The sequence below is a fragment of the Sturnira hondurensis genome, unplaced genomic scaffold, assembly GCF_014824575.4.
Source record: "Sturnira hondurensis isolate 20B ecotype Veracruz unplaced genomic scaffold, ASM1482457v3 Scaffold0006849, whole genome shotgun sequence".
Taxonomy (NCBI): Eukaryota; Metazoa; Chordata; class Mammalia; order Chiroptera; family Phyllostomidae; genus Sturnira; species Sturnira hondurensis.
This window is the reverse complement of record NW_028079480.1, coordinates 1802020-1829083: the sequence shown is the minus strand read 5'-3', so window position 1 is coordinate 1829083 and position 27064 is coordinate 1802020. Positions and strand designations below refer to the sequence as shown.

The 27064-nt window shown below is 46.2% G+C and overlaps 2 protein-coding genes and 1 pseudogene across 5 annotated transcripts in view; 2 read left to right on the top strand and 1 right to left on the bottom strand.

Annotated features, from left to right (window-relative positions):
* The window catches only part of MMS19 (MMS19 cytosolic iron-sulfur assembly component), a 29142-nt gene extending 19776 nt beyond the window's left edge, over positions 1-9366 (bottom strand). For 3 of the 4 annotated variants that reach the window (XM_037050809.1, XM_037050810.1, XM_037050812.1), the window contains exons 1-2: positions 9206-9366; positions 208-256 (exon numbers count right to left, since the gene is read on the bottom strand). In XM_037050809.1, the coding sequence (XP_036906704.1) occupies positions 208-256; positions 9206-9317 (161 nt within the window). In that variant the 5' untranslated portion in view covers positions 9318-9366. The remainder of the gene's footprint in view (positions 1-207; positions 257-9205) is intronic. The other variant, XM_037050811.1, reaches the window with a different exon arrangement.
* On the top strand, positions 1261-3369 carry LOC118990309 (60S ribosomal protein L4-like; annotated as a pseudogene).
* Positions 9367-9762: 396 nt separating the features above from the next.
* The window catches only part of UBTD1 (ubiquitin domain containing 1), a 55298-nt gene continuing 37996 nt past the window's right edge, over positions 9763-27064 (top strand). The window contains exon 1 of the mRNA XM_037050819.1: positions 9763-10252. Within this exon, the coding sequence (XP_036906714.1) occupies positions 10183-10252 (70 nt within the window). The 5' untranslated portion in view covers positions 9763-10182. The remainder of the gene's footprint in view (positions 10253-27064) is intronic.

The following is a 27064-nucleotide window of genomic DNA, read 5'->3' as shown; positions in this document are numbered from 1 at the left end:
CCAACACTGCCTTAGGAGTCTTAGGTGGCACAAAACTGTTTTCAGGAGAAACACAGGCTTATGAGGTACTGATGAGGGGGTGGGGATGGGGTGGGCTACAGTAGTAGAAAGTTAGTACCAATTAGTTCCAGGAAAGCAACAGTATACAAAATAACTTTTTGATGCTGTGCTAGAAAACCACATTCTAGAGCAGAGGCTCTTTCTTACCCAAGGGCTTCCACCACTTGTAACACTGTATAGCTTCCAGATTTCACATCTAGAGGAAACAAAAGAAAAGAAACATGAAAAAGCAAAGAAACCCCATCCCAGGGTTCAATGGCTCTTGTAGCAATGTTACCTGCCTACTCTAGGTTCCCACGGCCAGGCCCACTGTGTTTCCCAAGAGCACACTGCACCCCCACCTGCCTTATGTGCATTACTGTTAACACTTTGCATATGCAGCTTCAAGTATAAAAATTGAAAAGTAACTATATCATTTGTAGATTACGCATGTACATGACCATATATAGAAAACGGGAGAGAAAAGCTAAAAAAAAATTACAAATAATTTGTTAGGGTGGCTGGGTAGAAAATTAATATTATGAAATTAAGAAGCTTCACATACATACACACAAGCCTGTAAAATAATATAAAGGAAAAAAGATGCTATTCACAATAGTCCTCCCTCCCCCCCCAAAATAAAGAAAAATATCTGGATATAAGCTTTATTTTTTAGTTTTTTAAAGATTTTATTTATTTATCTTTAGAGAGGAAAGGAAGGAGAGAAGAAGAGAAACATCAATGTATGGTTGCCTCTCGTGAGTCCCCTTCTGGGAACTGGCCCACAACCCAGGCATGTGCCCTAAATGGGAATCGAACCGTGATCGTGTGGTTTGCAGGCCCGAGCTCAATCCACTGAGCCACACCAGCCAGGGCTGGCTATAAGCTTTAAAAACGTGAAAACTTTAAAGCACCACTAAGGACCACAAAAGAAAACTCAAGTAGAAAGTACAAATAAATAGCCCTGGCTGGTGTAGCTCAGTGGATTCAGCGCAGGCCTGCGAACCAAAGGATCGCGGTTCGATTCCCAGTCAGGGTACATGCCTGGGTTGCAGGCCAGTTCCCAGCAGGGGACGCACAAGGGGCAACCATACATTGATATTTCTCTCCCTCTCTCCTTCCCTTCCCCTCTAAAGATAAATAAATAAAATCTTAGAAAAAAAGAAAGTACAAATAAATAAATACACATATACAGAAGTAGGCAAATTCTGAAAAAGAGTAATGGGGAAGGAAGGTAAGTAAGACCTTCAAGATATTAAAAGATTGTTATACTTTTGAATATACTTGTAAATTTCCATAATAGAAGTAAAAAAAATCCAAACAGTGTAATATGAGTTCATATTCAAAGAAATCAATGGTGCAGAAATAGAGAGTCCAGAAAGTGCCCTGACCAGTGTGGCTCAGTGGGTTGGGTGTCCTTCCACAAAGCAAAAGGTCACCAGTTTGTTTCCTTGTCAGGGCACACTCCTGGGTTGCAGGTCAGGTCCCCCAGTAGGGGGCGCACAAGAGGCAACCACACATTGATGTTTTTCTCTCTCTTTCTCCCTCCCTTCTCCTCTCTAAAAATAAATAAATAAAATCTTTATTAAAAAAAGCAAAAAAGAATCTTTAAACAAAAAACATACCTTGAGTAACCAACACCCCAATCAAGATACAGAATATTTCTATCACCTGAGAAACTTCCCTCATGCCCCTATTAATCAATTTCCATTTCTATAAGTTGCCTCAAATTTTATAAACAAAAAAAAACTTCTTCAGCACTGAACATACATCATTAAGAAACTTGCTGCTGATTTTCCTGTGGGAGCCACCAAGTTGAGAGGAGCGTGGCCTTCTCCTCTCCCCACCATGGTGTGTGCTCATCCAGCGTGCTCCGAAAAGGGGAGTCATCTGGCAAAAACATCACTTTGCCTGCTGTGTTCAAGACACCCATTCGGCCCAATATTGTGAACTGTGTTCACACCAACTTGAACAAAAAACAAGAGAGACAGACCTATGCTGTCTGTGAACTGGCCAGTCATCAAATCAGAGCTGAGTCTTGGGGTGCTGGCAGAGCTGGGGCTGAAATTCCCAGAGTTTGGGGTGGTGGGGCTCATGGCTCTGGCCAGGATGCTTCTGGAAATATGGGTTGTGAGGGTCACACGTCTGCACCAACCAAAAACCGGTGCCCTTTGCATCGCAGNTTGAACAAAAAACAAGAGAGACAGACCTATGCTGTCTGTGAACTGGCAGGTCATCAAATCAGAGCTGAGTCTTGGGGTGCTGGCAGAGCTGGGGCTGAAATTCCCAGAGTTTGGGGTGGTGGGGCTCATGGCTCTGGCCAGGATGCTTCTGGAAATATGGGTTGTGAGGGTCACACGTCTGCACCAACCAAAAACCGGTGCCCTTTGCATCGCAGAAGTGATGTGCCACCAGCTCTGCCCTGGCTGCCTCCGCCTTACCAGTGTTGGGCCTGTCTAAAGGTCACTGCACTGAGGAGGTTCTTGAAATTCTTTTGGTGTAAAGGTATAGTTGAAGGCTACAAAAACAAAAAGGAAGCTGTTTTGCTTCTTAAGAAACCTAAGGCCTGGAATAGTATCAAGAAGGTCTATGCCTCTCAGCAAATGAGAGGTGGCAAGAGCAAAATAAGAACCTGCCATGGTATCTAGCACAGGGGACCTGGCATCATCTATAACGAGGACAGTGGTATCATCAAAGCCTTCAGAAACATCCCTGGAATTACTCTGCACAATGGAAGCAAACAGAACATTTTGAAATTTGCTCCCGACGGGCATGTGGGCTGTTTCTGCATTTGTGCTCAAAGTGCTGTCTGTAAGTTGGATGATCTGTATGGCACTTGGCGTACAGCTGTTTCCCTAAAAAGTATCTACAACTTCCCATGCACAAGATGCCCGATACAGACCTGAGCACACTGAAAAGCCCAGAGATCCAAAGAGCCCTGCAGCTCCACACAAGAAGACTCATCACAGAGTCCTGAAGGAGAAGCCACTGTAAAGCCTGAGAATCTTGCTGAAGTTACACCCACATGCAATGACCACGTGCCAAAACACCATTCTTTGCCAGGCCAAGAACCACAGCTCCAGGATGGATAATGAAGCAGCAGCACTAGAAGCCAAATTAGATGAGAAGGGGGTTCCAGGCAAGAAGCCTGTGGTAGGGAAGAAAGGAAAGAAGGCTGTTGGCCTTAAGAAGCAGAAGATGCCTTTGGTGCATAAAAAGGCTGCACCAAGACACCAGTTACCAAGACACCAGCCGCTGAGAAGAAGCCCGGAAAAGAAACCCACCACAGAAGAAGCCCACGGCATACGCTTAAATGTGTTCATTCCATAAAGGTCAAATTGCCCTGGACAGCTGATTTTTTAAAATAAAACAAAACGACCAAAGGCAATAAGAAGGAAAGAAACAGCTTTATCATTACAAAGAATCACCCATTTGCCTGTGGTTCCTTGAATTCCAATACTTAAGTGAACCCTCCTGGCAGAGCCCTGGAGTCTTCACACCTTTAAGGGTCCCATCTTGGATTAAATACAGAACAAACATAAAAAAGCGAAGTATAAAAGTAGTGTAAATTAGGAAAAAATACAGATATTATTTACATTAGCTTTATAGCTATCACATTATAGTAAACGAGTAAGGAAAACCATGAGTAAGGTGGCAACAAACTAGAACAGTATTTTTAGGATGTTTTCAACAAAGGTGACTAAATTTAACACCTTATTCTAGTTCTGCTGAGTCTACCTCAGAAATGTCTTTCAAATATGACTCCTTTTCATCCCCATGACCAGACTATATAGCAACAGATTTCAAAATAGCCCTCCACTTTTTTTGTGTGATGAAGATGTTCTGGAATTTGTAGATAGTGGTGATGGAGGCAGAACACTGTGAATATACTAAAAGTTAATTAGTTGCGTACTTAAAATGATTAAAGTAGTGATTTTTACCTCAATTAAAATTAAAAACCCTTCTAAACCATCCATATTCTATCTAGAATTACCTCCCTATCCTGAACATGCACAATTCCTTTGCTCCTATTGACTAAGACTTAACTCCTTGGGACTTGAAGTCCTTCACAGTGTGGTCCCCAAATCCCCTCTACCTTACCTTTCACTATGACTCCCACCATTCAGTCACATGAAATCCCAGTATGTCAAGTTCTTCCATATCCTTAATCCTGTAAATATTCCCTGAATTTGCAATGCTTCTCTCCTGCTCTTGTCAATCAGAGGAACTTAAACTCTTTTAAGATTCAGCTCCAATGTCAACTCTTGTGAAACCTTCCTGGATTCCCAAAATAGAATTACTCCCTCTTCTGTTTTCTCCATAATTGTGTGTATTTGTTTTCATTTATTTGTAAAGCATTTATTGAACACCTATTGTAAGTCAGGTACAGTGTTAGGGGGCAGAGGTAGAAATATAGACGGAGCTTTTAATAAAGAGCCCAGTCTTTTAGGGCAGAAAGACATCTAAAGCAATCACAGTGTAACAAGTTCAGTATTACCATGGTGATACAGAGACCGGTTAACATAAGAAAGGAGAAAAAATTCTTGGGTTTATGGACCATTGCTCATTAACTTTAACTGAGTCAATTCTCTTAACACTATAAATTCCCCCCAAATGAAAAATACCTGGAAGTACCATTAATTACGTACTTGGACTCCTGGGATGAAAGAAGCTAATAAACAGTTAATTTAACTAGGCTATCCTCACTGGCATTAAGAAAAATAAGTCAAAGTTCCTTTCCCTAAGTTTTTCCAATGAGTCCAAGATTTGCTCTCTAAAAATGGACCTATTAGCACCTCCTAACTACCCACACTTTCCTCAGCAGGGCATCAGTGTGTGTGGGGAATGTTGTCAAAGGAGTATTTATATGGGACTGACACAGACTGCACAATCAGACCTCTGTCTGATGGAGTTGCAGCCACTTGAGAATCTGGAGCGGCAGCCAAGGGATGGGGGCGGTGGGGGCAGGTCTGGTATGCGAAGGAGCAGCAGAAAGAAAAATCCCAATCGGGACTCAGTTCCAATTAAGCTCTCCAACTGTCTTTTCTGCTGAGGATGTCACACAGGTCTCAGAACTATAGTTCACTGTTTATTAATAATCTAACAATCTTTTGGATTCAGGAATACTGGTCTCCTCAAGGAGTCACAAATGTGGGACAATACAATATAATAAAGACTAAAATTAAGGAAAATCCAAATAAGGAAAGAAAATTTATATCCATCACCTGTAAATTCAACATGTCCAAAAATCACTCTTCAAAACCNTTAAGCTCTCCAACTGTCTTTTCTGCTGAGGATGTCACACACGTCTCAGAACTATAGTTCACTGTTCATTAATAATCTAACAATCTTTTGGATTCAGGAATACTGGTCTCCTCAAGGAGTCACAAATGTGGGACAATACAATATAATAAAGACTAAAATTAAGGAAAATCCAAATAAGGAAAGAAAATTTATATCCATCACCTGTAAATTCAACATGTCCAAAAATCACTCTTCAAAACCAGCTCCATTCCCAACTCCATTTTTTTTAAACAAAGTACTTCTCTTTTGCTCATTCTCAGGCTCAAAAACTTGGGGTCATCCCAAGTTCTCCCTCTCCTTCAAGGCCTATAACTAGTTAGGCCTCAAATTCCACAGATTCTCCCTTTTCTTATTTCCATTAATTTAGGTAGGTTTTTTTTTTTTTACAGCACACCTACTATGAGGGAGCTCCCCGCCCCCCCCAAAAAAACCTAGGAATTATCTTCTGGAGGGCAGGCCTCTTGTAGTACAGGCTTCCTCGGCTAGGTGAGTGTTCTAGGAACCCATCTGTATCAGTGTACCAGCAGCTGGCGTTGCTGTGAGAGGCTGTATTCGACTTCAGTAAAATTTTTTGAAGATGCTTTCAATGTATTTATCCATTTCATGATAATATATCTGCCCCCACAGCACTTTAAGTGTTCGGTAGTTTTTGACCAAAAATGGCATGACCCCCATGCCCTACCCTCCCTATCACCTGAACTCACCCCCCACTAAGTGACTCTTCCCTCCCTAGGAAAAAAGTCCTCAAAGGAAATCAGTTATTGATGGGGAAGAGGTGAAATGGCAGAAGCACTAAAAGGCATCAAAATTGATGAGTTCTAAAACCATTCTGAGCAGTGGAAAAAAAACTCTCCATGGGTATATTGAATCACATGGAGAGTACTTTGAAGGTGACTGAAGTTTAAACATGTTAGAATACACAATTTTTATAAGTAAACTCTGTTTTGGGGGGGATCCTCCCTCATATGCTGGACTCCAAGTGACTCTGGTGGTAGGAATAGGAGGGTAAGATGTGGAGATGTGTACAGAAATAACTACTAAGCAAGTCTGTTAATAAATATATGAGTGGTTGAGAAGTAAGTACCACAGAGATTATGAAGTGTGAGATGATGTCTGGCTGGAGTACTGAGGAAACTCTTAGGGGGTAGTCAGTGAGCACTCAAACTGGGCCTCCACTCCTAGGTCTAACTTCGATTAGACAGAGCTAGTGGAGGGAACTAGGAAAGCACTCAGGGAATAGCAAATCAAGGTGGCTGCATGGAACTAAAGGTCCAGGAGAGGACTGGTGAGAGTAAAGGCTGGGGCCAGGTAGTGGCAGCCCCAGAATGCCTGGCTGAGAAGCCTTTAACCCTTAGACTACCAGAACATTTCTCTTCCATTACTTACACCTTTGCATCTGACACTTTCATCAGAACCCAGGTAAAGAACAAAGTTGGTGGTAGCTGCGTTTGTGATCAGAGGGTGTTCCTTCTGAATTTATAACTTGTTGGTGAAGCTGCTGCTGTAGTATGGCTGAATAGATGTTGGTTTCTTCAGCACTGACAAAGCTTGATTTGGGATGGAGGATTAGAAAGCACATATGATTCTCAGGACACTTCAAAACTGTCAGCCTTCAATAACCTTAACTAAAGCTGTGATCTAAGACAGAATATCAATTTAATCTTTCTCAAATTAACTTTCATTATGTGACTCCCATGCTCAAGGATCTACAATGACTCCTATTACCTACAATAGGTCATTTACATCCCTCTGCCTGCAATCCAAGGTTATGCATAATCCAACCCCACCAAACCTTTTCAACCTCATATTACTACCTGTTACTACCAACCTCCTTTCTTGGAAGAGTTAAATTACAACAGGGCTGGTGTTACAGTCTTACCTGAGCTGAGTTAAATTTAAACTAGACAATAATTTAGCCCATTTACTTCAGGCATACAAATATAAATTTTACAAAGATATTTATAAGAACTGGCATTCCTTATTCGCGTCTCTCATGTTCTGAATTTGAAAAATTCAAAATTATTGTGTTCATAATATACAAACGTGAAAGAATAGTTACAAATAACACTGATATAGCAATGTTCTTTATCTTGGTAGGGGTAGGTATATGCATTTCTCAAAACAGTAAACATACACTTAAAAGTTGTACACTTAATGGGGTATAAATTCTACACCAAAATAAACTGTAAACAAGTCTAGTCAATAATATGATACCAAAATATTTAGGGAGAAGTTTACTGATATTCACAATTTAAATGGATGGATAAATATGTGATACAGCAAGTGATATTAAAATGTAAATGGTAGGATCTAGATGGTGTGTATGTGGGTTTCTTATGAAATTCTTTAGACTTTGCAGTAAGTTTGAAAATTTTCATAAAACACTGGGGAAAATGACATTGGTAATGCAGTGTACTTGATCACTGTAAGCACTGATAAAATACTGTATTTCCTGATGCTGTAAGAAGTTAAACTTTAAAAAAAAGTTAAACTTAGTGGAATGGCAGCATCAGGCATCTGCTCCCTGGTGCTTCCATGCCACTTGGCATGGGCCTCTCATAGTCCTTTTCATGGTGTAGTGATGGGCACATCTCATCTAATTTGTGTTTATATTCCTATTGCTTTGCATCTGTTTGGGGAGTAATACGTGTTCAATAATTATGAAATGGATAAAAGTGGAATTGCTGCCCTGGCTGGCGCAGCTCAGTGGACTGAGCACGGGCCTGTGAAGCAAAGGGTCGCCCGTTGGATTCCCAGTCAGGGCACATGCCTGGGTTGCAGGCCAGGTCCCCAGTAGGGGACACATGAGCGGCAACCACACAATGATGTTTCTCTCCCACTCTTTCTCCTTCCCTTCCCCTCTCTCTAAAAAATAAATAATAAAATATTTTTTTAAAAAGTGGAATTGCTAAGGACCAAAGTATTATACTTCCTGAAGATTCACTATATTAATTTACCACATATTCTAAAAGTTAATATGTTCAATTTTGAAGAGAAGTTCGCCCTTTACTTTTCCCCCAAGCATGAGAAATTTCCAAAAATAGACTAAACTCATCTGTTTTCATGATATTTTGTATTCTATGACTTAACACGAGATCTGAAAGCCTCCTAACATTAAAAAACTTAAATTTTTTCCTAAAAGAGTGAAGTCTCAGAATTGCAAGGAAATCTGGAATTTCTTTTATTTAAATCTTAGCTAAGTTGTCTGAACTAAGAGATCCTTGAACCGGTCAAAAGCAGGAAACTGAAGATCTGGGGAAAGGATAAAACATAAACCACATGAAAACGTCACGAAGCAAATTAATCAAGAACTTTACCACGGAACGGAAGAAGAGCCTTAAGGAGGATACGAAGAACAGCTCAAACTCCCTCAGGCTGGCTTCTCTCCTCTCTCCAATTACAGCCAGGGATCTGGCCGTCCGGCCACTCCCATCAAGCCACGCGACTGGAGCTGATGCTCCTGATTATGCTGCTTCTCCTGTCAATCTCCCAGAAACGACGTGCTTTCACGGGGTCAGCACCAGAGTCTAAACTGGAGCATCTGAGTCCGAGTCCCGGTTCTCTTGCCTGCCTGATCTGGGAGTCTCTGGGCCTATTTCCTTACGTGTGAAATAGTAATAACTCTCCTAACCCGGGCCGGCGCACAGGGTGGCTATAAAAGATGAGGGGAGTAAAGGCACTTTAAGGAAGATGCAAGCGACTACCAGTTTGTTACGGCTCTTAAGTACACGAAGCTTACAACCTCAGACCAATCTCCCAAAGACACCGCTGTCCCTCACTCCCTTCCCGCCGCGCTACAGTGCTGAGGCCGCTCCCTTCTGTCGGCCCCCAAGAGGAAGCCGCGCGGTGACGTCTGGCGTACCTGCAGCCACTTGGTCAGCGGGGCCTTCCTGCTGACCCATGACGAAGTCGTGCACGAGGCCCCACAGGGCGCCCGTGGGCGCCACCGCCTCCAGATCGGCGGCGGCCGCCATGACGCGAACTGGAGACTGTGGGAGGGGAAGTGGGCTGTGGCGCGGGACGGGCCTCTCGGCGCACGCGCCTGCTGAACCAATCTTCGGGCGAAGACTGAGGGGGCGGGGCGCCCCCGGATCACGTGCTGTGCTGGCTCCTGCCAAGGCAGTTTCAGGGGAGGGATGGGACGGTCCTTTCCCCGAGGGGCGGGGCCTGGAGTCGGCGTTGTGGAGCGGGGAAGGAAGGCCGCTTCTGGGCATGCAGCCGGGGGCCATTGAGTGCAAGTAATTCCTGGCCCTGCTACCCCGGAAACCGGCGGCGGGGCGGGCACCTGGCTGGGTGGGGCCGAGGGGCGGTACACACCCTGGGGGAAACCAATGAAAAAATCAGGCCCTGCCCGAGGGGGCGGTGCCGTCGGTCACATGCGCACCTGCGGCGGGCGGTGGCCGCGCGGGCACCGCGGGCCGGCGACTGAGAGCGGGGCTGGGCTGGGGCGGGGTTAGGCAGGTGAGTGACAGGCTCCGAGGGGCCGGCCCCAGCTGGGAGCCTTGAGCTAGCCGGGTGTAGCTGTGGCGGTGTCCGCCCCCTCTCTCCGCCCCTTCAGCGGAGCTGTTCTCTGGCCCGGCACCGTCGCGGGCCCCCCTGGCCCGGCCACCTGGGACTGTGCTGGGGAGTCGGCCACCTCCCTCTCTCCCCTCACCCGCAGCCGCAAAGTTTGTGGGGAAGCCGGCGCTGGGGTAGAGCGAGCCCCCGGGGGAGATCGGGGAGCAATCGATGAGGGGCGGCAGGAGCCGTTGACCCCGGACGCCGCCGTCCGGGGTAGGAGCGCGGAGCAGTTGACCAGCTCGCCGCCTCCGGTGCATGGGGGCCGGCTGAGGAGCCAGCATGGGCAACTGCGTGGGGAGACAGCGCCGGGAGAGGCCGGTCGCCCCGGGACACCCCCGCAAGCGAGCAGGTAACAACGGGGAAGGGAGCGGGGCTACGGGCGCCCTGCCAGTTGTCCCCTTCCTTGCCCGAGTCCTAGGTTTCCCGAACGACCTCCCACTGCTCTGGGCACCTGGCTTTCCCCGAAGGTTGCTCCCGAGCCAGACGAGGGGCCCCCTCCTTATTCCTGGTGGCCGGGGAAGCCGAGTTGGGGCGACTGGGAGCGCTGACCCGGCTTCGAGCTCAACTCGCTCCAACTGGGAAGCTCCGGGTGGGAGTGGGGGCGGGGGCAGGAAATGTTTGCAGACCGCAGCGGGGCCGGCGGAGGGGAGGAGGGCCAGGGCAAGGGCGCCGCTGGCTTGGCAACCGGGCCGGGGTCGGATGCCGGCCGGTTGGGACACAGCGCGGGCGTCCGGCCGTCCGCAGAACTCGGAGCGAGCGAGGCGAGAACAGTCGGTTCTTCCAAAAGACTGTCTGTGTCATTATCCGGCTGCAGATCGTGTCTGCCGGAATCCGACTTGCTGAAGCACCGCAGGACTCTGGGAAAGAAATCTTTATTTTTCCCGCAGGGCTTTTTAGAGCCTCCCTGCGTTCTGGGAGTCTCGGAAAAGTCGGGTGTGGGGTGGGAATTGCCCTCGGGTTTTTGGGATCTTTCCCAGCCATGGGAATGGGATCTGCTCACTTAGTGATCTGCGAGGGCCGGGCAGCGCCGTCTCACTTTCTTGGTACACTCCTATCCTGGCACTTCGCCCTGGGAAGAGGGCTGACGGTCGTTTCTCCAGGTCTAGTACTTAACTTCCTTCTCTGAGGATGTTGCAAGGACCTTCTGAGAATGATAAAATCATAGCCGTTTGAGCTGAAAGACACCTTTAAACTTGTCTAGAGTCCAAATAGAACCTACCCTCTCCTATCTATGAAAAAGCCCATATCCAGAGACGTTGAGCAACTTGCCCAAACCCACACAGCTAGTTAGTAGTGCAACTGGGGCTAGAACACAATCGCCTTTTCCACCCAATTGCCACATATCCCTTTGTGTAAGAGGAGCCACAGTAGTTAATGAAGTGGAAACTCTAGTTGGAGTTTCCTGTCTCCTTTAACACCAAAGGTGTGTTGGGAAGTTGCGGAAACTGGGAAGGAGGGTGAGGGAAACAGGGAAGGATGTGTGTGTGGTGGACAGGATGACTTGTGGAAGAAGAAATGTGTTTTTATAGGGGGGGTGGGCAAAATTTAACATTGAAATCCTCTTGGCAACCCTGGCCATTCTGACTGAGGAAAGTTGGTTTTCAGAGCCAAGGGCTTTCTTCCATTCGTTCATACATTCATTCCACAAATATTTATTATTTATATACTCAGTTCACATAATTTATTTTGTCGCATTTATCACTGTTGACAACCATCTCCTACTTGAAACTTTCTCCCCTTCCCTTTTTGGCATTAGACCATCTTGGTTTTTTGCTCAGATCACTCCTGGGTGTGGACACCCTCTGGGTCAGTTCAACAGTCTGTTTTTTTCTCTCATTACACTCCCTCCCAGAGAAATCTTGCTCAGTTCCACAACTCTGTCCAATGGGAAGACCCCTATGCTGGATCTTCAACTATTTTCTCTCAAATGTTAGACTCATATCTCTAAAATACCCACTGGATACTCTGATGTAGTTGTCCTCAGATTCAGCACTTCTAAAATCAAGCTCTGCATCTCTCCCCTTCAGCCAGTTTTCCTTTGCTCTTCCATTCTTGCAGCTGCCTAATTTCATATGTTGAAGACTTCTCTCTGCTGACTCCCTCTGCTTCCTGGCTTCTGCTTCCTAGCCAGTCAATTACTGGGACCTACTGTTTCTGCCTTCAGCAGGTCTTATAAACCTGCCCCTCTCCACTTTACTTCACGTCCTTGTCACCTCAAGTGCAACTTATCTCCCAGGCTGACGTTAGTTCCACACCAAAGGCAAGTTCATCTTCAGTCATTTATTCAGTGCCTGTACACGATAGCCCCCCCACAAAAGACATTTGTTACATTAACCTGGTCTAAACCATGTAGTTCTGTGTTCAGAAAAAATTTTTGCACAAAGTCCTTCCCTATGTCTACAAGAAGTTTAACTCTCCAGACTGTTCAAGTTGGGTCTAGTCCTTCTTTTTAAGGCATGGTTTCTTTCTCTTCCCTGACAATAGGCCACCAGTGTTTGCTCATGCTTTCCCCCCCTGCATGTGAAGAGTCTTTCTGTCCTTCAAGGTCCACCTCAAATCCAATATTTTTTAAAAAGAACCTTGCCTGACAATTTCACCCCCACCCCAGTGGACTTGATTGCTTCTTCTTCTTTTTTTTTTTTAAAGATTTTTATTTGTTTTTAGAGACGGGGAGGGAGGGAGAAAGCGAGGGAGAGAAACATCAATGTCTGGTTGCCTCTGACACCCGCCCCGCACTGGGGACCCTGCCTGCAACCCAGGCATGTGCCCTGACTGGGAATCGAAGCAGTGATGCTTCGGTTCCCAGGCCGGTGCTTAATCCACTGAACCACACCACCCAGGGCTGAGAACTTCTTCAGACACATTGCACCACTTAATAACAATTATATACTACATATTATTGGTCCTTTCTTTGATGTTTACAGTCTTATATCAGCAATTACATTGCAAGCCTTGAAGATCTGGGTTCTGTCTTTTCCACATCTGTGTCTTTCTCACTCATATAACCATACACGCATACACATACATATACTCAGCACTAGATACAGTGGCTTGTACAGAGAATGCATTCTGTAATTGTTGATTTGAGAAAGCTGACCCAGCTTCATCTTATCATCTAAAATTTTCATGTAAACATTTTACCTAGTAGTGTATTATTTTTTTTGCAATTCTGTGGGTCTCACTATGAGTAGCTTTATTAATAATATCCAAAGCCAGGGGGAACTCACTCTGTAAAATGATAAGTTTGGTATAAGGGAAGAAATCCTTCTTAACTCAGTGTGCGCCTGGCATTCCTGTAACATCTGCCACTCACCCGTTAACGAGGACACAATTTTATGTTGTGACGCTAATATCTAAAACTCCCTAGCTCCCACTGTAACTCCTGCGTTTCCTTGGTCACTGGTGTAGTGGAAGAAAGCCTCATAGAGAGCTAGCATCTATGCTGTAGTCCTAGGCCTGTGGTTGGATAACCCTGGACAAATCATCAAACCTCACTGGGTCACACTTTGAACATCTTAGAAAGGGAAGGGTTTATACTACATCCTTAGAGCCATTGGAATCATCTTCACAAAAGCAAGTATTCAAAACTGGAAAGGTATTGAGTTGAAATCTTATGCCTTGTCACCGTTTGGCCTTAGTTCTCTCTTCCTTGTCACTTGATGGGTGAAGCAGAGACATAACACCCACTGGTCAGGCAGTGTTGGATTAGCTAGAAGACTTAGGTGGTCTTCTCATCTCATCAAATCTTGTGGTTATAACTTTCTTTTTTTTAACTGTTAATGCAAACCTAGCGGTCTTTGTTCTCCCCTTCAGATGTGGAATGGCCTTTATATACTTCAGAGAATACTTGAGGATTTACTCTTTTTTTTGGGGGGGGGCGCTCCTGCTACCCCATATGTATGTATCCTAGGTAGATCAATATCCCTGACCAAGAAGTGAGTGGGTGAGCCTGCCCCTCCTTTGGCCACCCCAGGATGAAATAGAGGTTGTAGAACAGGCCAATCTCTTGCCCAGCTCCACCCTTTGAGAATGTGGCAGGGCTGAAAACCAAATATCTGACTCTCTGAGGTGCCAGGCGTATCCACTTACATTCTGGAATCTCAGGCTTGGGGTGGACAGACCCAGGGTCCTGTTTTGGGTTAGTTGGGCTTGGCAACAAGTCAGCCTCTCATTGTGTGGGTTGCTGTGGCTCTTCTTGAGAGAGTAATTGGGTAATCTCTCCATTTGCTCAGTAAATATTTACTGAGTGCCAGGCATCTTGTTGGCTGTGAGCAGATCTGGTCTTTGGCCACATGGAGCTTACAGTTTAGGGGGACAGATAATAAACATATACTCATGCAAATTAAGTGTGTTCATACATGAAAATCCTGTATGATTATATTTATAATTATGTATTATTATTATGTCTGCTGGAGATGCTCACATTTATCATTTCAGACCATCCTCTCCTTACATATTCTGCTGCCTACTAAATGCATCCAGTATCTAAAAGGCTTCTCAGTTTAACATGCCCAAAACAAAATGAGCTCTCCTTCCCACCCCTGCCCTTTCCAGACTTGCCGATCTCAGTTACTAGTGATTTCATCTTTCCAGGCGTCTGAGCCCTGACTTCTGCCTTTCTCTCACATCCCACATCCGCTGAATCAATAGATTTTGTTGTCTTTGCCTTAAATATATCCAGAACCTGCATCTCACCATCTTCACCACTTTCACCCTGGTCTAAGCTACCATCGGCCTCTTAGCTGACCTTGCTACTTCCTCCCTTGTCTCCCGACAGACTATTTTCAGCACAGCAGGGAGTGATGCTTCAGATTGTTTAAGTCATATTTTGTTACTCCTTTGCTCCTCATCTCAGTCGAAGTCCTTGTGTTAGTCTACAAGGTATGATGTGCCTTCCAACAACTTACCTGTCTTAAGTCATCTCTTGCTCTTCATTCCATTCCAGCCCCTGATATCCGATTGGGTCCCTCCCTCCTTCTTCCTCCTCCAGGTCTCCTCAAACATTTCTTTTCAGTTAAGTCCTTATAGGCCATCCTTTTTGAAATGGACCCCCTTCCCTCTGCCACCTCTCCTCAACACTATCTACCACCCTTCCCTGTTTTTCTTTATGGCTCTTACCATCATCTGACATCGGCTGTCTCCCCTACTGCGTGTGGCCAGAGATTTTTATTTACTCACTCCCTTGTACTTAGAGCAGTGCCTGGCATATAGTGGGTGCCTAATATTGTTGGGTGAAATTAGTGTGTCTGACTGAGCTAGTAAGGTTTGCAGAAAAACAGGAATGAGAAGACCTGATTGTGTTCCCATCGTAGATGGGTGTTAGGGCAGGTATCTGATGAAGAGACTAAACTGCAACCTTAGAGTGACGTTTTGTTCCTGGGACTGGTTTCTCTCTCACCCAAGGCCTGGGGAAGGTCTCAAATGCCTGGCATATAATTCCCTGTGGTTTGCCTCCTGCTAGAAGATACCAAGGCTGAAGCAGGTGAGCAGAGTGAAGCCCTCTAGCAGGGTCCTAGCCAGGGAGTAGCACTTGCTAGTCTCTTTATGTGTGTATTTATGTAAGAGCGTCACCCCTCCCAGCTGTGCATGGTATTTGTAGTCACAGACTCAAGGGGAAGGGATGGGGTGGTCTAACAGACTGAGGCATGGGGGAGGGTAATGTGGATTCCAGACCGCTCTACCCATTGACTTGTTGGGGAATTTTTAGAATCATAGAATTTTAGAACTGAAAAGGAACGTAAAGATTTCTTTAACCTCTTTTTTCTTTTCCAGCTATTAAAAAAAGAGAGAAAAAAGGTATCTCTACTCCCTGCCGAGTTCACAGAAATGTGGTGCAACCTATATAAAAACTGCCTGGGCTCCTTTAAGTTTCAAGTGTGCTGAGGCCAAGACATTGTAGGGAAGTGGTCAAGGTCAAATGTACTAAAAAGGGAGGAGGAGGTCTAGTCTCTTTGCCACTTGTTTGGGTAGTGATTTTTATTTATTTATTTATCTTTAGAGAGGAAGGGAAGGAGAGAGGGAGAGAAATATCAATGTACGGTTGCCTCTGGTGTGTCCCTTGCTGGGAACTGGCTTGCAACCCAGACATGTGCCCTAACTGGGAATCGAACCTCGATTGTGTGGTTCATAGGCCCACGCTCAATCCACTGAGCTACACCAGCCAGGGCGTTTGGGTAGTGATTTTGGGCCAGTCATTTGTTTGTGTTCAGGTAATGCTCTATTTAATAAATAAAAAGATGATAGTATCTTCTGTCGACTTCAGAGAGATGTTATGGGGATAAAATAAGCTGACACTGTTGTAGAAATTCCTTTCAGGGCTGCACGGTCTGCTGGTATACGAGGTCCCAATCAGGAACCTCATCTGGCATTGATGGGAAATACAGCCTTTGCTCTCTGCTCCTTCCTAATGGTGTTACTTTGGACCAGCCTCTTGATCTCTCTCTGAACTCAGTTTCCCCATTTGTACAATGGGATGACTGTGACCCTGCCATGACCTCCCAGAGAGGTTGTAAGAATCAAGTGAGATCCTGGATCAAAAGAGACTTTGTGAACTTATAAAGTTTCCAGTTCTCAAAGCTATAGAATTTTTACACACAAAACCATAGCCAGTGGTTTCCAACTGCCCCCGCCACCCCACCCCCGCCCACCCACCCGGACACACACACCATATCACTGAAGCTTACTTTTTTTTTAAAGGGCGAAACTATAAATGTTTAAAAACTATTTTGGATGGGAATCTCCTGAGGTGGATAATATGCTTCCAAGCAAAGTCTGCTGAGCACGAATGACTTCTCTTTGCAACCTGACAGTGTTGAGTTCACACCTGTATGTACAAAGCACTTGTTCAGTGTAGGTGGGGACCACAGAGCTTCTTTCTCTCAGAAGTCTTTATGTCTGAAAGAAGAGGGACAGAGGAGGGGCGAACTGGTGGCAGGCAGAAGGACATTGCCTGGGTAGAGCCTGTTCAGAGGACCTACCTCCAGGTCCGCGGCAGTAGCCTTGTGAGGAGGCTGCTTGAGTCCTGTTCCTGGCTCTGATGGAGAAGAGTGGGCCCCGCCTGATCAGGTGTTGTGCTTGTGACAGCATGAGGCCTTTAGGCTTCTGAGACTCTAGGGCAGCAAGCCCCAAACCAAGTGGTTCCCTGCTGCTGTGCTTTTGGGGTTCATGTTTCCACCTATACTTGTTGCTGATTTCTCCCTGGTCACTCCCTCCCCCATTAAAAATTGTGTTTAAATATACATACCATAAAATTTACCATTTTAATCACTTGTAAGTGTACACTTCTATAACATGAAGTGCACTAAGTACTGTTGTGCAACCATCACCACCATCCACTCCAGAACTGGTTTTGTTTTCCCAAACTGAACCTTTGTACCCACTAAACAGTACCTCTCTATTCTCCTCTCCTCTTAGCTCTTGGCAACCATCATTCAGCTTTCTGTCTTTATGAGTGTGACTACTTTAGATACTTATGTAACTGGAATCATACAGTCTCTGTTCTTCTGTGACTGGCTTATTTCACTCAGCATAATGTCTTCAAGTTTCATGCATGTTTTAGCATGTGTCAGAATGTCCTTTTTTAGGACTGAATAATATTCCATTGTGTGTGTGTACTGTTTGGCTTATCTGTCATCCATCGTAGGACATTGGGGTTGTTTCCTCCTTTTGGCTGTTGTGAATGATGCTGCTATGAACACGAATGTACAAATATCTTTTTGAGACCTTGCTTTCTGTCCTCTTATGTGTATGCTTCAAAGTGGAATGCTGGATTGTATCTTCATTTCTGAGGAAAACAGGAAGCTGTTTTCTTCAGCAGCCACACCGCTTGACATTCTCACCAGCAGTACACCAGGATACCCATTTCTTCACATCCTTGCCAATACTTATTATTTTCTGGGGGGGGGGGGTTGTTTGTTTGCTTTTTTTTTTTTATAGTAGCCATTTTAATGGGTGTGAAGTGGTATCAACAAAGCAGTTACTTCTTGAGATCCTATCCGCTAGGCTCAAAGAGCAGTCCCTCTAATTTCTTGAGCTGCCTAGAGAAGGAGTAGACGGGCTCAGAGGGAAGCCCGGTGGGTGTCCCAGAGAGGCAAATATAGGAGTTTGGGTGGCAGGAATCTGTGATGTTTTTCTGGTCAGTCAGAATTTGGTTTCTTTTTTTTCTTCTTTTTTTAAAATATATTTTTAAAATATTATTTATTTATTTTTAGAGAGAGGGAAAGGGAGGGAAAAAGAGAGGTAGAGAAACGGCAATGTGTGGTTGCCTCTCATGTGGCCTCCACTAGGGAGGCCTGCAACCCAGGCAGGCCCTGGCTGGGAATCGAATCACCAACCCTTTGGTTCGCAGCCCGTGCTCAATCCACTGAACTACACCAGCCACAGCAGATTTTGGTTTCTAACTATGTGGTCAATGGTTAGGGTGGGTGGATGGACAGATGGATGGATGGATGAATGTCTTCAGTTAAGCAAAGCATTTCTATGTTACCATTTATCTGGCTGCTAAAGAAGGTTAATGCTCTCTTAGTCTGAGTGCCCTTGTTTCAGCTCCTTTTTGTACATGAGAGTTGCAGGACTGTGGTTCATCCGGAGGATGTGGGGTGAGTGCAAGGCACAGCATGTGACAGTGATGCGCCAGCACGGCACTTGTCTGCCGCATGAGGCCATGTGCTTCACTCTGAGTTGTTGGGGACAAGAGCTCTCTGCTTTCTGAACCCACAAGGAAGGGGGACTGAGCTCAGTGTGTACCCACACCTCTGACCAGCCCCAAGTCCTCAACGCCTACATCGAAGGCCCTTGGTAAGAGGAACCTGCCAGGAAAAAAGGCTGGAGCACCTTCTTTCTGCAGGGCAATGGGTGGGGAGAGTGGGGGACAGGGATGGCCTCATTTTTACCTGTCTTCCCTGGGAGGCTGGCGCCAGAACTTAAACCTAGGTAGGCAGCCAGCCAGTCCCCAGGCAACCTGGATCTAGTCAAGCCTGTGGACTTGGGGTTTTGTTGTGATTAGGGCTTGAAGAGATGCAATAGCAACAGCTCTCCTTTGCTGGGTGTGTACCAGGTGCCAGAAACATCCCTGTGCAGTATCTTCGTCAGTCCTCACAACCACACTATAGGTGAATACTACTGTTACCGTTTTACAGATGAAGAAGTCAAACCTTAGACAGGTGACATCTCCTGCCGAAGGTCACACAGCTGTAAACAACAGAGCCAGGACTGGAACCCAAGTGGTCTGATTTCAGAGCTAGTGGCCACTGTAGTTTATTTTCACTAGAATTTAAATGTTTTTTAAATAGGTATTTATTATTGAATGCCTTCGTGCAACATGCTAGACCTATTCTGACAATCATCTTATTTCATTCTCCTCATTTTGCCTATGGGAACATTTTTGCCCATTTCCCATTTGGGAAAGCTAGTGGTCTTGATGCTGAGAAGACACAGAGCTGGAACTCAGCTTAAGTGCTTGGACTCAATTCTGGTGAGGGTCCCATTGTGCTGTGAGCTCCCTCCTCTACCTCCCATGAAAAGAATCTGGGAGGTCACCTGTGAAGTCCATAGAGAGAGCTTCAAGGACAGTAAACACTTGCTTCCCCTTCCACTGCTGTTACCTCCCCCTTTAATTTCCCAGCCCCTAGATCCCAGTCTGCACATCTAGGGGCCACATATACCTGGCACATAGTAGGCGCTCAATAAATATGCATTGAATGTTATTTGAAGGCTGAATGTCCTAGGAGCAGTAGAATCTCAGCCAAGATTGTGTTCCTAAAGAGAAACACAAGTAGAATGCAAACATCGTTGTTTTCTCCTCCTTCTCCCAGAATGAACCTCTGCTTTCCAACTCCCAGATGCCAGGGACTTGAAAAGAGTGCCCTGGCTCTACAGACTTGGAATCACTCCCAAATTCCTAAGGGAAAAGAGGCAACAGAGTCACATTAGCAAGGCGCTTGCAGGATCAGGTGTCACTCTTTGTAATTAATAAGACTAACAATCCTTTGCTCTGCTAAGCATTTTTACAGTTTTTAAAGTGCTTTCTCAAGTATAGTGTGTCATTTGATTGTCACAGCCATCCTGTGAGGTAGGCAGGGCAGGAATCATTTTTCCTGGTTTATGGATGAGGATACTGAGACTTAGGATGTTAAGTTACCCAAAGTTGTTGACAAATAAGTGACAGAGAGGCAGAACATAGAAGGCAATGGCTCTCCTGCTTTCTTACTAGTAAGAAAGGCTCAAGTCAGAGCCTCCGTTTCCTCATCTGTAAAATGGGGGCAAGACCAGTGTAATCAAGGATTATATATATGGAATGCTGTGTATGAAGTGATCAGTAAGAATGCCCACACACAGCAGACGCTTAGTGAACAGCGGCAGCGGGCTGTCAATGACAACCAAGAGCAAATCCAGTGTTCCTTCAGGACTTGTGTTCTACTGACTCTCGTTCAGTCTAGAGTGTTGGGAGAAGCAGAGAGGAGCCTCCCCTACCCGACCTGGGAAATCTGATTTTGGCCACCCTCTGGCCCTTCCCCTGGAGTCAGTGTATAGAAAGCATTTCTTTTGATTCGCAAAACCTGAGATCCTTCATAGAGGATGTTTATAAGATGCAGTTTTCTTTTTGTAGCTGGTAGTTCCAACAGTTTTGACAACTATTTTATTCACATAGTATCCGTTTGCATTTTATTATCCCAGCTCCTCCAGCTCATTAGCCTTGGGCAAGTTGTTTTGAATTTTGGGGACCTTACACTCCTCATCTGTAAAGTGCAGATAACAGTAGCTACTGCCTGGGGTTGGTGTGGGAATTAAATGATTAAATACATATAAAGTCATTAGAATGGTGCCTGGGACATAGTAAAATACCAAATAAATAGTAGTTATTGTTTTTTACCATTATCACCATGCTTGTCACTGTATTTAAGCTACCTGTCTCCAACCTTCCTCTGCCCCTCAAGTTGAGGGGCATGGCTGGTGAAGTTTACATACAAAACCTAATTTCCACCAAGTACACTGACTGGTTATCTATCTTTCTTGTCATTATAGTCATTCATTCAGGAAAGCAAATTGGAAGCAAGTTGTCCAAGAGTGATGTTATTATAGAAATAGGCTGGAATCCAGCTTCATTTTTAAAAATATGAATCATTCACAAAAACTTGAGAATTTCAGTTCTTGTCAGTAACAAATCTCTTACAACACCCCCACATTCTTGCTGATTCCAGCAACAACCAGTGGCTACTTTTCTGGGCTATCTCCTTACAGATGCAAACATTTACTTGCCTGGTAGGTCAGGGCTCTCAAGTGCCCTCAGTCCGCTGTGGCGCATCTTCGGCTTGGCTGACATCTCTGGGTCTACCGGGCGTTCCTGCCTGGATTCTCCCACATTTCTCTGTCAACTGCAAACACCTCCTTCGTAAACTTCCAGGAAATGGTGACAAATATCCACAGTAGAGCCACTTTCCCACATTTGATATACAGCCCTCTGCAGCTAGAATAAAAAACATTTGTTTTATAATTGTTATATACTGCTCTTCATTGAGCTGTGACTGTGTGGCAGGTGGTTCAGTGGCACTTCATACACATCCCATTGAATCCCCTTCATGATTCCTTGAGGGTGCGATCGTCCTCATTTAAGGGGAGAGGCTCAGTGACATTAACTACCATGTGCAGGATAACACCGTGAGAAATGGAAGGTTTTGGATTCCAGACCACTGTTTTTGGTTCTCAGTCCTGGGTTCCTTCCATGCAACATCTATCTCACTGTCAATTTCAACTTAAAGGTTCACTGGGCTCTAAACAGGTATAGCCAGTTTACTGACGTCATTGCTACCCATGCCTAGCAAATAGTCCACTTCTGCCAGTTTTCACACTACACCTGAACATGCCAGCAAGCGCACTTGGTGACAACCTTCACAGATTTGTCCTTTCTTCTGCTTCGCCCCCCCCCATGCTGTGTCTGAGAAACAGACCACTCTGTCCTCTGTAATATGGGATATCACAGATGGTATTATTTACTTAGAGAATGCACTCTGTCCCCCCCAATAGAAGGTCATGTGACCCGAGCATTTCATTTCCTGAGGCCTCACAGCAGCTTCAGGAACCATCATCACTGGAATCTGTAGCACTTTCCGCCACCTGTGTGTTAGTCACCCTACTGGGTGCTTGGCTTCATTGTTTTCAACTTTCACACCAGCCGTGTGAGGTAGGCATAATTACCCTCACTTTACAGATGAGGAAACCGGGACCCAGGGAAACCACTTGCCCGTGAAAGCTGAGTAACTGCTGTTCGAATCCTGGTAGTTGTATCCCGAGGCCTGTACCTTAATCACTGTGGGAAACCGCCTCTAAACATTTACTGCATCTGCTTTATCCCGGGCACTGTGCAGTACACTGCGCACGTCACGGAGAGTCCGCTCTTCTCCTCAAGGAGCTTGCGGTGTGATGGACTGAATAATACTGGAGCTTCTGTGATTTGTTTTCCTTTTTTCCAAACCCATTTCTGCCTGGGCACCCCTTGTGGGCAGACCCATGACACAGTGCCAAGGGTCCAGCGTGAGCTAAGGGGACAGTTCTGGGGAGCTGGCGATGCCCTCGATGCCATTTTTACGCCCCAGGCCAACTTCTCTGGTTGCTGTTTGCCCTTCTTTGCTCTGTGCTTTCACATCAGGTTCACAGAACCCAGTCTGGGCTGATCCCGGTCTAGCCCAGCATAATATTCTTGTTTATGGCCCAGCCCAGGGCTGGCTGCTGAGAAGAAAGGGGGCCTTATTTGGATTGAAACCTACTGTTGCTATGGCTTTTTATAAGGCCCCAAATAAAATTTTAAAACCACCACATGCTGTGTGTGCTGTCATTTGGACCCTCTCCCTGGGAAGCAGGATGGGCTAGTTTTTGTAGTCAACAGGCAGAACAAAAGTTTCATCCGACCCTTTAATCTGCAGCTGACCCCATCTGCTTGAAGCTGAGCCTAGCTCTGTCCTTCTATGACATGTGTGCCATGGAAGATCCAGGGTGGCCTGTGTTGATCGTCAAACGCTTCCTGCAGCTCTAGACAGAGATGCTCAGCCTGCTACTTCTGACAGCCCCATTCCTTCCTTGGGCATCTGTTTGTGCCAGGGCCCTGGTCCAGAGGAAGCATCCAAGGAGAGACCTCAGTCTGCAGACCCTGTCCTACCTGAGCGCAGCCCACCACCAGTGCTGGTTTGGGTATGGATGGCCGGCGGCCCCCCCCCCTTTTTTTCCACCCTAGGATATGCTTGTTGATTTTAGAAAGAGGAGAAAGGAGAGAGAGGGAAAGAAACATCAACGTGAGAGAGAACATTGTTTGCCTCTTGTACGTGCTCCAACTGGTGACTGAACTTGCACTATGGACATGTGCCCCCATTAGGAGTCAAGCTTGCGTCTTTTGGTGTTGGGGGTGTCGCTCAACCAATTGAGCCACACTGGCTAGAGCTGGAGGCCCCTTTTGTAGGCTGGGTCTGGGGCCTTAGTTTTAGAGCTAAAACAGTCCCTTCTTCAGAAGCTGTGAGGTTTGGCAAGCTTGCTCAGAACCCATTCTTATCGTTTAGGGAAAGGGAATTGGCAATTATAAGGAATTCAGCTGAAGGAACTGGTTCAGGGAGGTCCAGCTACTGTGAAGTCAGAGATAGAACTGGTGCTTGAACTAGGAAATCTAACTCCATTTCCTTTGCCCTTTCTACCACATCCTGCTTCATTCCTTCAAACGTGTGCACATATTATACATGTATATTTCATCATCCATGATGGTTTTCCATCTGTCTAGTTGGAGAAGCAAAGACAAAGGTGTGATACCATTTCAAGCAAGACAGTGCAGACAAGTGGAGATGAAGGCAATGTATAGACTTTGGTCTATACACACATAGACTTTGGTCTACACATTGTATAGACACTTTGGAAAGAATCAAGGTGGCATAGGGCAGGTATTGGGGGTGAATGAGGAGAGTTTGAAGGGTAAGGTTGGAGAGAAGCAGTTAATGTTGTTTATTGTAGAAGTACTATGTGTTCATGTAAAAAATATAAACAATACCAGAAGACCCAAAGAAGGAAATTTTATGTTCCCACCACCCAGAAAGACCCCCCCGTTCCTCATTTGGTATTTACCTTCCTTTCTTTCCTCCCTTCTTTCCTCCCTCCCTCCCTTCCTTCCTTCTTTCCCTCTTTTTCTGACAGTAGAGTCACATTGGCTATATATACCAAGGTAGGGATGGTCCTGAGAGTAAATGGGGTTTAGGTCAAAGGGAGCCTCTGCTGGTTCCTGCAAATGGGGTGCAGATGATTGATATGGTTTGGGAAGAGCCACCCAACATCTGTGAGCCGTGAAGACTAGAGCCTGTGAGGAAGGAGGGACTTCAGCACCCCAAACTTGGGACTCACATTTCATCATCCACTACCCAAGTGTCTCAGGTTTGCTCCCCTCTGCCGCCCGGGGGTCAAGGAAAAGAATTTCTCCTTAGTTGTCTCAGAAACTGGCTCCTCCACCCACACCCCCACCCCCATTGTGCAGACCCCTTTCTTTCCCATCTACCACCCGGATTCTTCAGCAGAGTTCTCCGTCTCCAGAGTTGGGGACACATAGCCAGTTTTGCCATATCACACGCTTTGCTGCTGTGTGAGGTCATTTCAGGGGAGAAACTATATATAGCGGAGGACTAGCATCAGGACAGCTCCATATTGTTCGGGCTGTTGCGCAGTGCCCTTCCGCTGATGCAGCCACGGTCACTGCAGACTGTGCCGATGGTGGGCGCTGCATTGTGTCTTCAGTGTCCTCTCTGTGTTCCCCAGCCAGTGCTCACCCACACTGGACCCCAGTTCTGGCTCCACTCAGGCCCAAATGAGCTTTTAAAGGAGCAGCCTCAGGGGAGAGGCATTGGGGAGAGTCAGGTGGTCAGAGTTCCCTTTCAGTTCTACCACTTGATACCTGTATGTATGGCCGTACGCCCATGATTCCCTGATTCCTTATGTGAATGATGAAGGAGTTGGTCTGGAACAGGAATTTTGTGCTCATTGTTTAAGCCAATTAGAACCCTTTCAGATGCAAGCTTACAAGGCAGCTTAATGTATATAACCAAGTGGATGCTGCACTGTTGAAGCCTGGGAGACTGGGGCCACAAGAGGGTCCACTGAAGTCTTGGGGTCCTGCAGAACACACAGATTGAAAACCACTAGTCAAGACGACTCTCTGAGATTTCTTCCAGCTTAGGGATTTGTGGATCTGGCCTTGTGATGGCCTCTGGCATAAATGACCCATCAGCAGGGTTACAAGCTTTGTGGCCTCGGAGACTTTGATGCTGGTCTTGGGTAGACTGGAGGTGTGGCATAGGACAGAGATCTTGGGGCAGATTTTTTTGTAGTGGGGTATGCAGGGGGTAGCACAGAGTTTGCAGATCCGATCGACTTACTAGCCTGCATTGCCATGGGCTGTTTCTTCTGGCCTGCTCCTACCTGCTTTTCCTTTTAGTGCTGGTTTTTCCCAAAGAAGAGATGAAAATGAAGATATAGTGCATTCTAGGCAAGGAAAGTACATTTAATTTAAGTTGCCTGGGGCTGAGTTACACATTTTATATGTGGAGTATTTGTAGAGCACAGCGGTGCCTTTGGCAGACATCAGAAAGCCAAAATCTGGGGCCAGTTTTCCTTCATTCAGCAAGTTTGTTTGTCGAGCCCCTGCTTTGTATTCCTGGAGGAGCATAAGGGAGATCCCAGCTGTGTTAAGACCTCTTGATTGCAAGTAACAGAAACCATCCAAACCGAGCTTAAGCAAAAAAGGTGATTTATTAGAGGGTTTCAGGACCCCATGGCAGGATTGCTGCCCTGCTTTAAGCAGGGATTGGAAAAACCTTGTTAGATTTTCCCTTTGTCTCTTGTCATTGCAGCCTGGCTTCCTGCTTCCTCAGCCCACACGGTCTCAAGTGTTCCTGCCACAGTTCCAGTCACACTCACAGGGACTCATATCTCCTAGTGCAAAGTCTAGATTCCCGGGGGAGTGAGTTCCATGGGCCCAGCTTAGATTATGTCTCTACCCTTGGTCCACTCCACCCTGGTTGGAATGGGGTCACTTCCAACAAGACATGCCTGGCAGGGACCACTACTGACCCTGTGCAGATTCAGAACAGCTTTAGAAAAGAACTTGTGAGCCCCATAGACAGCCCCAAAGCTGTCTGCTCCTCCAGACCTAAATGAGGAGCTCTAGTCCAAGGAGGAAACACTCACTAGCCGTACAGGGGAGACAGGAAAAGAAGTGACCTTTGGCAGAGCCTGCCTGTTGACAAGTACACAGCTCTTCCATTTGGGATGGTCAGGCGGAGGGCATCAGACTCCCCAGCCTGGTGTGGACAGCGTTCCACCCAGAGAACAGAGGCCCCTCCAGGTTAGCCCAGGGAAAGAGGTCTTGTTGGCAGGATTACGGCAAGTCATCCCAGCTTCATGGGAGCTGGAGCTGGAGAGCAGTCAGGAATGAAGGCAGCACTGTCTTTTGGGGGCTGGTGGTCTCTCTGCTTGAATCTGAGCCTCTGCCTTGGCTTTCCTCTAGTTAGACCCAGCCTTCTCCTCTTATTCTTTGGTTTGTTCCATGGCTGAGCACACCAATGCCAAATTCTGGCAGCCAGTGGGTTGGATAATCTAGGTCACGGTACCACCCAGGTACAGGTAGCTCAGGTAGCTGGTTGGGGGGTTGGGGGGCACTGATCATGTGGTATATGAGGTTGTCCTTTTCAGATCTTGGGGTAGGGCGGACATTAAGAAACAGTCTCCTCATATTTTCTACAGTCAGGATGCTTGTGGACGTAGGAGAGCAGAGCCTTGAAGGATGGAATGAAGGAAGGGGCTCAGGAAGTGGATGAGCCTGAGCTAAAGCAAGGGTGCAGGGAGGGGCCGGGGCAGGTGTGCTTTCCAGGGATGGGGCAATAGGCCTGAAAGGTGCCTTGGAAGCTGACTTATGGAGCAGGGGTATGGAGGTCATGGTGAGCTACTGGGAACATCTGACCAGGGGAATGCTGGGGACTTGAGGGGATGCTTCTGGACTCAAAGGATGGCTAGGGAAGAGACAGAGCGGGGCAGAAGACAGGGAGGCCAAGTAGAAGGCTGACAGTATACACAGGTTGGAGGGAAGGGGTCTGTATTGGTATGTACAGAGTGGAAGTGCAAAAGGTATGGAAGCCCCTTGGAT